The sequence below is a fragment of the Oncorhynchus clarkii genome, chromosome 16 (assembly GCF_045791955.1).
Source record: "Oncorhynchus clarkii lewisi isolate Uvic-CL-2024 chromosome 16, UVic_Ocla_1.0, whole genome shotgun sequence".
In the NCBI taxonomy this organism is placed as follows: Eukaryota; Metazoa; Chordata; class Actinopteri; order Salmoniformes; family Salmonidae; genus Oncorhynchus; species Oncorhynchus clarkii.
Window position 1 is genome coordinate 5,637,193 of NC_092162.1, and position 14,729 is coordinate 5,651,921.

The following is a 14,729-nucleotide window of genomic DNA, read 5'->3' on the forward strand; positions in this document are numbered from 1 at the left end:
GGAAGAGGATGGTGGAGGGAATCACCCAGACTAGCTTGGTTTAGTCTGCTCAGTACCCAAGTGCTCCTCAGAGTTATCAGACTCCAAAACATCCACGTTGCTTTGTTTTTCCCATGGAAGTGTTCAATACACCATAGTAGGTTGACTGGTACAATAAATGAGGGCTGTACGGTATTCATTCACAATACACGGGTATTACTTTTCTAAACCATCGCTAACGAAATATGCGGTCCCACATTGCCGTATACTGTTGAATATGAGTACTGCATGATTAATCCATACACTCGTGGATACATTGTGAATACCTGCGACGACTGCTCTGAATTCTGCTGTCCAGGCTGTATCACATCCGGCGGTGATTTTTGAGTGCAGGAGGTGCGGCGCACAATTAGCCCAGCTTCGTCCGGGTTTGGCCGTCGTTGTAAATAACAATTTGTTCTTAACGAACTTACCTAGTTAAGTAAAGATTAAATAAAACAAAACATTTAAAACAATACTCTGGTGTCTGAAGTCAGGAACTTGAGAGAAACACAGCGGGGACGGTTTGGTTTCCACTAGTTACCACAACTACAAAGTGTAAAATAAAAAAAATCGTCAATGTATATTAACAAAAAAATAGCTTTTTGGTCTTAATTGATGGTTAGAGTTAAGCATAAGGTTAACATTGTGCTTATGGTGAGGTTTAACATCTAATTTTAAGAAGCTACATTTAAGAAAAGGGCGGAGTTTATAACTCTGTGGCTGTGGTAACTGGTGACGACCGACTACTGAGACAACAATAACACAAGTCAGGATCAAGTCTGACTTTTACATCGGATTCAACCTATTCTGACAGGCCAAAGCCAACAACATCAGCGAATGTGTGCTTTCATTCTCATGCTGATTGATAGATGACACGCGTCGAATTGTAGGTGAGTATCTGATGATACGTGAATATCGATCAGGGATATTTGTTTTCTTGAGCACATTGGTTGGTGACTGACGGTGTATTCTGAACGTTTCAAGAAATCTGTTCCATACGGTGTTACCGGTTTGTTATGTAGTACCATGGATTCAATCAAACGAATGATGAAGGGAGTGTATAAATGCTACTAGATTGCTGTTGCAGTGTGGAAAGGCAGGTGAACCGGTTGAACTACTATTGTGTTTGGGGGATAGATGCGTTATGAACAAATATAGCCACTAAACTCGTGATCACAGTTTCAGACTAGTCAATCTCAGGCTGATGTGATTGTGAATTAGCCTAGTCGATGCATCATCTTACCGCAGCAGTTGTGCAAAACACAGAACTAGAATTAAAGTCGTGATTCTATTTCCATGCCTGCCAACACGTGATACTTACGGATGCAGGATCAGCACTTTACAATCCTATAGTCCTCTCTGGTTGACTGGCTCATCAAAAAGAGGTTGCAAAATTCTTGTTTTGCAAGAAAATAGCAGAACGGAAGACCGCATCATTTAATCACATCACACCTAGAACTATATGAGTGACATTGGTTCACTGGAAAAAAAAGTATTGTGGCTTCATGTGATCTGTCTGGTCACGTTTTCATTGAAATCGGTTAACCCAGAACTAAAAGCTTGCGTAATTTGGTCAGATGCTTCGTTATGTTTAAGTAGTCTGTCAACGAGAGATAACGTTTTCATAAACTCCCTAACTGTAGGCTGGATACTTTCATTTAAATGGACTGGTGTCGTCCTAGTGGGTCTGGCACAGCCAAGGACACGGGGACAGACTCACAGTCAAGGACACGGGGACAGACTCACAGTCAAGGCATAGCCACGGGGACAGACTCACAGTCAAGGCATAACCACGGGGACAGACTCACAGTCAAGGACACGGGGACAGACTCACAGTCAAGGACACGGGGACAGACTCACAGTCAAGGACACGGGGACAGACTCACAGTCAAGGCATTGCCACGGGGACAGGCTCACAGTCAAGGCATTGCCACGGGGACAGACTCACAGTCAAGGCATAACCACGGGGACAGACTCACAGTCAAGGACACGGGGACAGACTCACAGTCAAGGACACGGGGACAGACTCACAGTCAAGGACACGGGGACAGACTCACAGTCAAGGACACGGGGACAGACTCACAGTCAAGGACACGGGGACAGACTCACAGTCAAGGACACGGGGACAGACTCACAGTCAAGGCATAGCCACGGGGACAGACTCACAGTCAAGGCATTGCCACGGGGACAGACTCACAGTCAAGGCATTGCCATGGGGACAGACTCACAGTCAAGGCATTGCCATGGGGACAGACTCACAGTCAAGGCATTGCCACGGGGACAGACTCACAGTCAAGGCATTGCCACGGGGACAGACTCACAGTCAAGGCATAGCCACGGGAAGTGGCACTGCAGCAACCCCCTGCATTCCAAAGCATTGGTTAGGTTTACCCCATTACATTGTTGGGTGCATTTATGGAGTCGCCATTGAGAACAGGGTCTCTTTCACAAGGCAGCCATATATATGTATTATTACTTACTGATATATATTATTACTTACTTATATATATTATATATATATAGGACTGCCTTGTGAAAGAGACCCTGTATATTACTTATACTTATACTGGGACGGCAGGGTAGCCTAGTGGTTAGAGTGTAGGGACGGCAGGTAGCCTAGTGGTTAGAGTGTAGGGACGGCAGGTAGCCTAGTGGTTAGAGTGTAGGGACGGCAGGTAGCCTAGTGGTTAGAGTGTAGGGACGGCAGGTAGCCTAGCCCAGCCACATGAGGTCTAGCATTGTCTTGCATTAGGAGGAACCCAGGGCCAACCGCACCAGCATATGGTCTCACCGAGATGAGATCCTCAGACCCCTTGTACCTAATGGCAGTCAGGCTACCTCTGGCGAGCACACTGTGCGGCCCCCCAAAGAAATGCCACCCCACACCATGACTGACCCACCACCAAACCGGTCATGCTGGAGGATGTTGGAGGCAGCAGAACGTTCTCCACGGTATCTCCAGACTGTCACGTCTGTCACGTGCTCAGTGTGAACCTGCTTTCATCTGTGAAGAGCACAGGGTGCCTGTGGCGAATTTGCCAATCTTGGTGTTCTCTGGCAAATGCCAAACGTCCTGCACGGTGTTGGGCTGTAAGCACAACCCCCACCTGTGGACGTCGGGCCCTCATACCTCCCTCATGGAGTCTGTTTCTGACCGTTTGAACAGACACATGCACATTTGTGGCCTGCTGGAAGTAATTTTGCAGGGCTCTGGCAGTGCTCCTCCTGCTCCTCCTTGCACAAAGGCAGAGGTAGCGGTCCTGCTGCTGGGTTGTTGCCCTCCTACGGCCTCCTCCACGTCTCCTGATGTACTGGCCTGTCTCCTGGTAGCACCTCCATGCTCTGGACACTATGCTGACAGACACAGCAAACCTTCTTGCCACAGCTCGCATTGATGTGCCATCCTGGATGAGCTGCACTACCTGAGCCACTTGTGTGGGTTGTAGACTCCGTTTCATGCTACCACTAGAGTGAAAGCACCGCCAGCATTCAAACATCAGCCAGGAAGCATCGGAACTGAGAAGTGGTCTGTGTTTATCACCTGCAGAACCACTCCTTTATTGGGGGTGTCTTGCTAATTGCCTATAATTTCCACCTGTTGTCTATTCCATTTGCACAACAGCATGTGAAATGTATTGTCAAGTGTTGCTTCCTAAGTGGACAGTTTGATTTCACAGAAGTGTGATTGACTTGGAGTTACATTGTGTTGTTTAAGTGTTCCCTTTATTTTTTTGAGCAGTGTGTGTATATATATATATATATATAATTTTCAAATACAATATACAAGTAAAATACAGTACAACACAAACATTCAAGACAAGCAGTTGCATTCCTCAATAAGACATTCCTCAATTAGACATTCCTCAATAAGACGGTCCCCAATAAGACGGTCCCCAATTAGACATTCCCCAATTAGACATTCCTCAATAAGACATTCCTCAATAAGACATTCCCCAATAAGACATTCCTCAATAAGACATTCCCCAATTAGACATTCCCCAATTAGACATTCCCCAATAAGACATTCCTCAATAAGACATTCCTCAATAAGACATTCCCCAATAAGACATTCCCCAATAAGACATTCCTCAATAAGACATTCCTCAATAAGACATTCCCCAATAAGACATTCCCCAATTAGACATTCCCCAATAAGACATTCCTCAATAAGACATTCCCCAATAAGACATTCCTCAATAAGACATTCCCCAATAAGACATTCCCCAATAAGACATTCCTCAATAAGACATTCCCCAATTAGACATTCCCCAATTAGACATTCCCCAATAAGACATTCCCCAATTAGACATTCCCCAATAAGACATTCCTCAATAAGACATTCCCCAATAAGACATTCCTCAATAAGACATTCCTCAATAAGACATTCCCCAATAAGACATTCCCCAATTAGACATTCCCCAATAAGACATTCCTCAATAAGACATTCCCCAATTAGACATTCCCCAATAAGACATTCCCCAATAAGACATTCCCCAATAAGACATTCCTCAATAAGACATTCCTCAATAAGACATTCCCCAATAAGACATTCCCCAATTAGACATTCCCCAATAAGACATTCCTCAATAAGACATTCCCCAATAAGACATTCCTCAATAAGACATTCCCCAATAAGACATTCCTCAATAAGACATTCCCCAATAAGACATTCCTCAATAAGACGGTCCCCAATAAGACGGTCCCCAATTAGACATTCCCCAATTAGACATTCCTCAATAAAACATTCCTCAATAAGACATTCCCCAATAAGACATTCCTCAATAAGACATCCCCAATAAGACATTCCCCAATAAGACATTCCCCAATAAGACATTCCTCAATAAGACATTCCTCAATAAGACATTCCCCAATAAGACATTCCCCAATTAGACATTCCCCAATAAGACATTCCTCAATAAGACATTCCCCAATAAGACATTCCCCAATAAGACATTCCTCAATAAGACATTCCCCAATAAGACATTCCCCAATAAGACATTCCTCAATAAGACATTCCCCAATAAGACATTCCTCAATAAGACATTCCCCAATAAGACATTCCTCAATAAGACGGTCCCCAATAAGACGGTCCCCAATTAGACATTCCCCAATTAGACATTCCTCAATAAGACATTCCTCAATAAGACATTCCCCAATAAGACATTCCTCAATAAGACATTCCCCAATAAGACATTCCCCAATAAGACATTCCCCAATTAGACATTCCCCAATTAGACATTCCCCAATAAGACATTCCCCAATAAGACGGTCCCCAATAAGACGGTCCCCAATAAGACATTCCCCAATTAGACATTCCTCAATAAGACATTCCCCAATTAGACATTCCCCAATAAGACATTCCCCAATAAGACATTCCTCAATAAGACATTCCTCAATAAGACGGTCCCCAATAAGACATTCCTCAATAAGACATTCCCCAATAAGACATTCCTCAATAAGACATTCCCCAATAAGACATTCCCCAATAAGACATTCCTCAATAAGACATTCCTCAATAAGACATTCCTCAATAAGACATTTCCCAATAAGACATTCCCCAATTAGACATTCCCCAATTAGACATTCCCCAATTAGACATTCCCCAATTAGACATTCCCCAATTAGACATTCCCCAATAAGACGGTCCCCAATAAGACATTCCTCAATAAGACGGTCCCCAATAAGACATTCCTCAATAAGACGGCCCCCAATAAGACATTCCCCAATAAGACATTCCCCAATAAGACATTCCCCAATAAGACGGTCCTCAATTAGACATTCCCCAATAAGACATTCCCCAATAAGTCGGTCCCCAATCAATATTTAAAATTGCAGAGCGGCACCAGAACATCCAACTGTATTTTGTAGTTGGTTCCAGCAATGAGGTGCTTTCAAGCTTAAAGTGGATTTACCTCATCTTTGTCCCGAATGGCTCAGTTTGTAGAGCATGGCACTTGCAACGCCAGGGTTGTGGGTTCGATTCCCACTGGGGGCCATTATGGAAATGTATGCAATCACTACTGTAAGTCACTCTGGATAAGAGCGTCTGCAAATGTTTTATTTTTGATTTAACCAGGTAGGCTAGTTGAGAACACCTTTATTTAACCAGGTAGGCTAGTTGAGAACACCTTTATTTAACCAGGTAGGCTAGTTGAGAACACCTTTATTTAACCAGGGAGGCTAGTTGAGAACACCTTTATTTAACCAGGTAGGCAAGTTGAGAACACCTTTATTTAACCAGGTAGGCTAGTTGAGAACACCTTTATTTAACCAGGTAGGCTAGTTGAGAACACCTTTATTTAACCAGGTAGGCTAGTTGAGAACACCTTTATTTAACCAGGTAGGCTAGTTGAGAACACCTTTATTTAACCAGGTAGGCTAGTTGAGAACACCTTTATTTAACCAGGTAGGCTAGTTGAGAACACCTTTATTTAACCAGGTAGGCCAGTTGAGAACACCTTTATTTAACCAGGTAGGCTAGTTGAGAACACCTTTATTTAACCAGGTAGGCCAGTTGAGAACACCTTTATTTAACCAGGTGGGCCAGTTGAGAACACCTTTATTTAACCAGGTGGGCCAGTTGGGAACACCTTTATTTAACCAGGTAGGCCAGTTGAGAACACCTTTATTTAACCAGGTGGGCCAGTTGAGAACACCTTTATTTAACCCGGTAGGCTAGTTGAGAACACCTTTATTTAACCAGGTAGGCTAGTTGAGAACACCTTTATTTAACCCGGTAGGCTAGTTGAGAACACCTTTATTTAACCAGGTAGGCTAGTTGAGAACACCTTTATTTAACCAGGTAGGCTAGTTGAGAACACCTTTATTTAACCAGGTAGGCTAGTTGAGAACACCTTTATTTAACCAGGTAGGCTAGTTGAGAACACCTTTATTTAACCAGGTAGGCTAGTTGAGAACACCTTTATTTAACCCGGTAGGCTAGTTGAGAACACCTTTATTTAACCAGGTAGGCTAGTTGAGAACACCTTTATTTAACCAGGTAGGCTAGTTGAGAACACCTTTATTTAACCAGGTAGGCTAGTTGAGAACACCTTTATTTAACCAGGTAGGCTAGTTGAGAACACCTTTATTTAACCAGGTAGGCTAGTTGAGAACACCTTTATTTAACCAGGTAGGCTAGTTGAGAACACCTTTATTTAACCAGGTAGGCTAGTTGAGAACTCCTTTATTTAACCAGGTAGGCTAGTTGAGAACACCTTTATTTAACCAGGTAGGCTAGTTGAGAACACCTTTATTTAACCAGGTAGGCAAGTTGAGAACACCTTTATTTAACCAGGTAGGCTAGTTGAGAACACCTTTATTTAACCAGGTAGGCTAGTTGAGAACACCTTTATTTAACCAGGTAGGCTAGTTGAGAACACCTTTATTTAACCAGGTAGGCTAGTTGAGAACACCTTTATTTAACCAGGTAGGCTAGTTGAGAACACCTTTATTTAACCAGGTAGGCTAGTTGAGAACACCTTTATTTAACCAGGTAGGCTAGTTGAGAACACCTTTATTTAACCAGGTAGGCAAGTTGAGAACACCTTTATTTAACCAGGTAGGCAAGTTGAGAACACCTTTATTTAACCATGTAGGCAAGTTGAGAACACCTTTATTTAACCATGTAGGCAAGTTGAGAACAAGTTCTCATTTACAATTGCGACCTGGCCAAGATAAAGCAAAGCAGTTCGACACATATAACAACACAGAGTTACACATGGAGTAAAACAAACATACAGTCAATAATACAGTAGAAACAAGTCTATATACGATGTGAGCAAATGAGGTGAGATAAGGGAGGTAAAGGCAAAAAAGGCCATGGTGGCGAAGTAAATACAATATAGCAAGTTAAACACTGGAATGGTAGATTTGCAGTGGAAGAGGTAGAAATAGAAATAATGGGGTGCAAAGGAGCAAAATAATACATACATAAAATAATACATACATAAATACATACATACATACATACATACATACATACATACATACATACAGTAGGGTAAGTTAACTAATGACTAACATCCAAATGCTCAGATATTTATAGAACCATTCAATTAATAAATATGCAGTCCATCTGAATTTTGTTTTGTGAGAATTTATTTATTCATCGAAAATGGTGAATAACTCACCACAGGTTAATGAGAAGGGTGTGTTTGAAAGGATGCATATAACTCTGCAGTGTTGGGTTGTATTGGAGAGAGTTTCAGTCTAAAATCATTTTCCACACACAGTCTGTGCCTGTATTTAGTTTGCATGCTAGTGAGGGCAGAGAATCCACTCTCACATAGGTACGTGGTTGCAAAGGGCATCAGTGTCTTAACAGCGCCATTTGCCAAGGCAGGATACTCTGAGCGCAGCCCTATCCAGAAATCTGGCAGTGGCTTCTGATTAACTTCAATTTTCACAGAACCGCTTGTTGCAATTTCTATGAGTCTCTCTTGTTCAGATATCGGTAACTGGACTGGAGGCAGGGCATGAAAGGGATAACGAATCCAGTTGTTTGTGTCATCCATTTAGGGAAAGTACCTGTGTAGCCTAGTGATTAGAGCTAGTAACTAGTAAGACTAGTAACCGAAGGTTGCAATTTCGAATCGCCGAGCTGACAAGGTACAAATCTGTCGTTCTGCCCCTGAACAGGCAGTTAACCCACTGTTCCTAGGCCGTCATTGAAAATAAGAATTTGTTCTTAACTGACTTGTTAAAAAAAATTGCGCACCCAACTCACTCAGGTGCTTCGCTATATCACAAGCTTGAGTTAATTTGCACACAAATAATCATACAATGATGGAAAGATCTGTGTGTTGTCCTTGTTAATGCAGACAGAGAAGAGCAACAACTTCTTTAAAGAAAATTGTATTTAATTTTTTATTTTAGCCCGTTTTTCTCACCAATTTTGTGGTATCCAATTGTTAGTAATTACTATCTTGTCTCATCGCTACAACAACCCGCACGGGCTCGTGAGAGACGAAGGTCATGTGTCCTCCGATACACAACCCATCCAAGCTGCACTGCTTCTTAATACAACCCGGAAGCCAGCCGCACCAATGACCGTGCACCTGACAACCCTGGCAACCTTGGTCGCTGGTACCGGCCAACCCCTCCCTAACCTGGACGACGCTAGGCCAATTGTGCGTCGCCCCACGGACCTCCTGGTCACGGCCGGTTACGACAGAGCCTGGGCACGAACCCAGAGTCTCTGGTGATACAGCTGGCGCTGCAGTACAGCGCCCTTAACCACTGCGCCACCCGGGAGGCCAGCTCCAATGTCTTAATCATCGCCTCAATTTTGTCCCGCACATTGAATATAGGTGCGGAGAATCCCTGTAATCCTAGATTCAGATCATTCAGGTGAGAAAAAACATCATCCAGATAGGCCAGTCGTGTGAGAAACTCATCATCATGCAAGCGGTCAGACAAGTGAAAATTATGGTCAGTAAAGAAAACTTTAAGCTCATCTCTCAAATTTTACCGTACCTCTGGGGATCCAGGTCAAAACCATTTGGGAATAGCTGCTCTATAACCATCAGCTGAAATGGTGCGATGTCCAGATCCTAAACCAGATTGGTGAAATGGTGCGATGTCCAGATCCTAAACCAGATTGGTGAAATGGTGCGATGTCCAGATCCTAAATCAGATTGGTGAAATGGTGCGATGTCCAGATCCTAAATCAGATTGATGAAATGGTGCGATGTCCAGATCCTAAACCAGATTGATGAAATGGTGCGATGTCCAGATCCTAAACCAGATTGATGAAATGGTGCGATGTCCAGATCAAATACCAGATTGGTGAAATGGTGCGATGTCCAGATCCTAAACCAGATTGGTGAAATGGTGCGATGTCCAGATCCAATACCAGATTGATGCACATTTAGAATAGAATGAGAAGTTTAAAAAGTTATTAGCTGAGAGTTGGCCAGGGATTCTAAATCTTTGGAAAGACAAAAATAATTGGTGAATTTGACAGAAGTCAGAAGGATCTCCTCTTTTATGGGGAAGAGGACATAGGAAGAGGACGTAGGAAGAGGACGTAGGAAGAGGACGTAGGAAGAGGACGTAGGAAGAGGACGTAGGAAGAGGACATAGGAAGAGGACATATGCTGCTTTCCAAATCTTAGGGGGGTTTCAAAGATATTTAACCTGTTGCGTCGACCAAACCCGGATCCGGGATTCTATTTACAGACCTAAGCTCATTACCATAACGCAACGTTAACTATTCATGAAAATCGCAAATGAAATGAAATAAATATGCCATCTCTCAAGCTTAGCCTTTTGTAAACAACACTGTCATCTCAGATTTTCAAAATATGCTTCTCAACCATAGGAAAACAATCATTTGTGTAAAAGTGGCTAGCTAGCGTAGCATTTAGCGTTAGCATTAGCGTTAGCATCCAGCACGCAAGATTTCAACAAAAACATAAAAGCCTTCAAATAAAATCATTTACCTTTGAAGAACTTCAGATGTTTTCAATGAGGAGACTCTCAGTTAGATAGCAGATGCTCAGTTTTTCCCAAAAAGATTCTTTGTGTATTAGAAATAGCTCCGTTTTGCACATCACATTTGGCTACCAAAAAAAAAACGAAAATTCAGTCCTCAAAAAGCGAACTTTATTCCAAATTAACTCCATAATATCGACTGAAAACATGGCAAACGTTGTTTAGAATCAATCCTCAAGGTGTTTTTCACATATCTCTTCAATGATATATCGTTCGTGGAAGCATGGTTTCTCCCCTCAATCAAATGGAAAAGTACAAGCAGCTGGCGTTTGCGCACCGAATTCCACGCAGGACACCAGGCGGACACTTGGAAAATGTAGTCTCTTATGGTCAATCTTCCAATGATATGCCTACAAAGTATCATCTTGGTTTCGCCTGTAGAATGAGTTCTGGGGCACTTACAGACAATATCTTTGCAGATTCTGAAACTTCAGAGTGTTTTCTTTCAAAAACTGTCAAGAATATGCATAGTCGAGCATCTTTTCATGACAAAATATCGCGCTTAAAACGGGAACGTTTTTTATCCAAAAATGAAATAGCGCCCCTAGAGATCCAACAGGTTAACTACTTTCCAGAAGTTCGCTGGATTCCCACCATTCTCCCACATAGTGTGAGACTTTCTTTCTTGTTTTATCCAGTCAAGGACAGATGAAACATTTCAACTGTGGTGGAAGTTAGGACTGTCTTTAACAGTTAACTGTGGTGTTAGTCTACCTCTGTGTCTATATAGACCTGTCTTTAACAGTTAACTGTGGTGTTAGGTCTATATAGACCTGTCTTTAACAGTTAACTGTGGTGTTAGTCTACCTCTGTGTCTATATAGACCTGTCTTTAACAGTTAACTGTGGTGTTAGGTCTAGATAGACCTGTCTTTAACAGTTAACTGTGGTGTTAGTCTACTTCTGTGTCTATATAGACCTGTCTCAACTAGGGAGGAGAGGTAGTTTTCACATTCCACTTTTAAGTGGAACACAAGCAGCTATGTCTAATGCTCTCTCACCTCTAACCTAACTGTCTGTGACATCCCTTTACCATGGTGTTACACACACACACACACACACACACACCCACACACACACCAACACCCCCACACACACACACATGCATGCATGCACGCACACACACGCACACACCCACACACACACCAACACCCCCACACACACACACATGCATGCATGCACACACACACACACCCACACACACACCAACACCCCCACACACACACACATGCATGCATGCACACACACACACACACCCACACACACACCAACACCCCCACACACACACACACACACACACACCCCCACACACACACACATGCATGCATGCACGCACACACACACGCACACACACGCACGCACACACACACACACACAGACGTATGTCTATAAGTATCTGAGTGGTGTTGTGGGTCATGTGCTGATGTCAGGGGTCACGGTCATCCTGAACTTCCCGTTTTATAAGTGTGGAGGATACGTGTGTGTGCTCCTGTTACATGGTACAGATAACAGCACTATACTCTGTACTATAACTGTCATGGTCCTTGCTCAAATGCATTCATGTGAGCTCTCTCTTCCTCTCCCCTGTCTCTGTCCTCTCTCTCCTTCCTCTCTCTTCCCCCTCCCCTGTCTCTGACCTCTCTCTCCTTCCTCTCTCTTCCCCTCCCCTGTCTTTGTCCTCTCTCTCTCCTTCCTCTCTCTTCCCCTCCCCCGTCTCTGTCCTTCTCTCTCCTTCCTCTCACTTCCCCCTCCCCTGTCTCTGACCTCTCTCTCCTTCCTCTCTCTTCCCCCTCCCCTGTCTCTGACCTCTCCCTCCTTCCTCTCACTTCCCCCTCCCCTGTCTCTGTCCTCTCACCTTCCTCTCTCTTCCCCTCCCCTGTCTCTGTCCTCTCTCCTTCCTCTCTCTTCCCCCTCCCCTGTCTCTGACCTCTCTCTCCTTCCTCTCTCTTCCCCCTCCCCTGTCTCTGTCCTCTCTCCTTCCTCTCTCTTCCCCTCCCCTGTCTCTGTCCTCTCTCCTTCCTCTCTCTTCCACTCCCCTGTCTCTGTCCTCTCTCCTTCCTCTCTCTTCCCCTCCCCTGTCTCTGTCCTCTCTCTTCTTCCTCTCTCTTCCCCCTCCCCTGTCTCTGACCTCTCTCTCCTTCCTCTCTCTTCCCCCTCCCCTGTCTCTGTCCTTCTCTCTCCTTCCTCTCTCTTCCCCTCCCCTGTCTCTGTCCTCTCTCTTCCCCTCCCCTGTCTCTGTCCTTCTCTCTCCTTCCTCTCTCTTCCCCCTCCCATGTCTCTGTCCTTCTCTCCTTCCTCCCTCTGTCTGTAGGTGCTACAGCCTGACTACCCATACTGCCCTAGTCCCCAGTGTCAGCCTGACTACCCATACTGCCCTAGTCCCCAGTGTCAGCCTGACTACCCATACTGCCCTGGTCCCCAGTGTCAGCCTGACTACCCATACTGCCCTGGTCCCCAGTGTCAGCCTGACTACCCATACTGCCCTAGTCCCCAGTGTCAGCCTGACTACCCATACTGCCCTAGTCCCCAGTGTCAGCCTGACTACCCATACTGCCCTAGTCCCCAGTGTCAGCCTGACTACCCATACTGCCCTAGTCCCCAGTGTCAGCCTGACTACCCATACTGCCCTGGTCCCCAGTGTCAGCCTGACTACCCATACTGCCCTAGTCCCCAGTGTCAGCCTGACTACCCATATTGCCCTGGTCCCCAGTGTCAGCCTGACTACCCATACTGTCCTGGTCCCCAGTGTCGCCTGAGTCTTTCCCCCACACTATGGACCTCAACCTTGGGTAGAGCAGTCCTACACACCCCTGGAGAAACATTCCACCCTCTCTCCTTTCCTCCCTCTTCCCCCTCCCCTGTCTCTGTCCTTCTCTCTCCTTGTCTCCTTCTCTCCTCCTGTCCCTCTCCATCCCTCTCTCTTCCATCCCTCTCTCCTCTCTTGTCTCCCTCTTCCCCCTGTGTGTGATGATGGCTGATGGTACAGAGTCTCTACAGGCCAGTGTAAACTCCTACTGGGCAGCTTCTCCCATCCACGCCTCCGCTATGTCTGACGAGGAGACCGAGGGACAGGACACTGATGAGGTAAATGTCATCAACAAGTTTCAAGATGTGTTAGTCGTGTGTGTATATATATACAGTTGGGCAAAAAAATATTTAGACAGCCACCAATTGTGCAAGTTCTCCCACTTAAAAAGATGAGAGGCCTGTAATTTTCATCATAGGTACACTTCAACTATGACAGACAAAATGAGAAAAAAAATCCAGAAAATCACATTGTAGGATTTTTTATGAATTTATTTGCCAATGATGGTGGAAAATAAGTATTTGGTCACCTACAAACAAGCAAGATTTCTGGCTCTCACAGACCAGTAACTTCTTCTTTAAGAGGCTCCTCTGTCCTCCACTTGTTACCTGTATTAATGGCACATGTTTGAACTTGTTATCAGTATAAAAGACACCTGTCCACAACCTCAAACAGTCACACTCCAAACTCCACTATGGCCAAGACCAAAGAGCTGTCAAAGGACACCAGAAACAACATTGTAGACCTGCACCAGGCTGGGAAGACTGAATCTGCAATAGGTAAGCAGCATGGTTTGAAGAAATCAACTGTGGGAGCAATTATTAGGAAATGGAAGACATACATGACCACTGATAATCTCCCTCGATCTGGGGCTCCACGCAAGATCTCAACCCGTGGGGTCAAAATGATCACAAGAATCCCAGAACCACACGGGGGGGACCTAGTGAATGACCTGCAGAGAGCTGGGACCAAAGTAACAAAGCCTACCATCAGTAACACACTACGCCGCCAGGGACTCAAATCCTGCAGTGCCAGACGTGTCCCCCTGCTTAAGTCAGTACATGTCCAGGCCCATCTGAAGTTTGCTAGAGAGCATTTGGATGATCCAGAAGAAGATTGGGAGAATGTCATATGGTCAGATGAAACCAAAATATAACTTTTTGGTAAAAACTCAACTCGTCGTGTTTGGAGAACAAAGAATGCTGAGTTGCATCCAAAGAACATCATACCTACTGTGAAGCATGGGGGTGGAAACATCATGCTTTGGGTCTGTTTTTCTGCAAAGGGACCAGGACGACTGATCCGTGTAAAGGAAAGAATGAATGGGGCCATGTATCGTGAGACTTTGAGTGAAAACCTCCTTCCATCAGCAAGGGCATTGAAGATGAAACGGGGCTGGGTCTTTC

At 44.5% G+C, this 14,729-nt stretch overlaps 1 protein-coding gene across 2 annotated transcripts in view; it reads left to right on the plus strand.

Moving 5' to 3' along the window:
• The first annotated feature begins 307 nt into the window (after window positions 1–307).
• The window catches only part of LOC139367890 (solute carrier family 29 member 3), a 39,122-nt gene continuing 24,700 nt past the window's right edge, over window positions 308–14,729 (plus strand). The window contains exons 1-2 of one of the 2 annotated variants that reach the window (XM_071106257.1): window positions 308–911; window positions 12,829–13,601. In XM_071106257.1, the coding sequence (XP_070962358.1) occupies window positions 13,485–13,601 (117 nt within the window). In that variant the 5' untranslated portion in view covers window positions 308–911; window positions 12,829–13,484. Of the gene's footprint in view, window positions 916–12,828; window positions 13,602–14,729 lie in introns of both variants that reach the window. The other variant, XM_071106258.1, reaches the window with a different exon arrangement.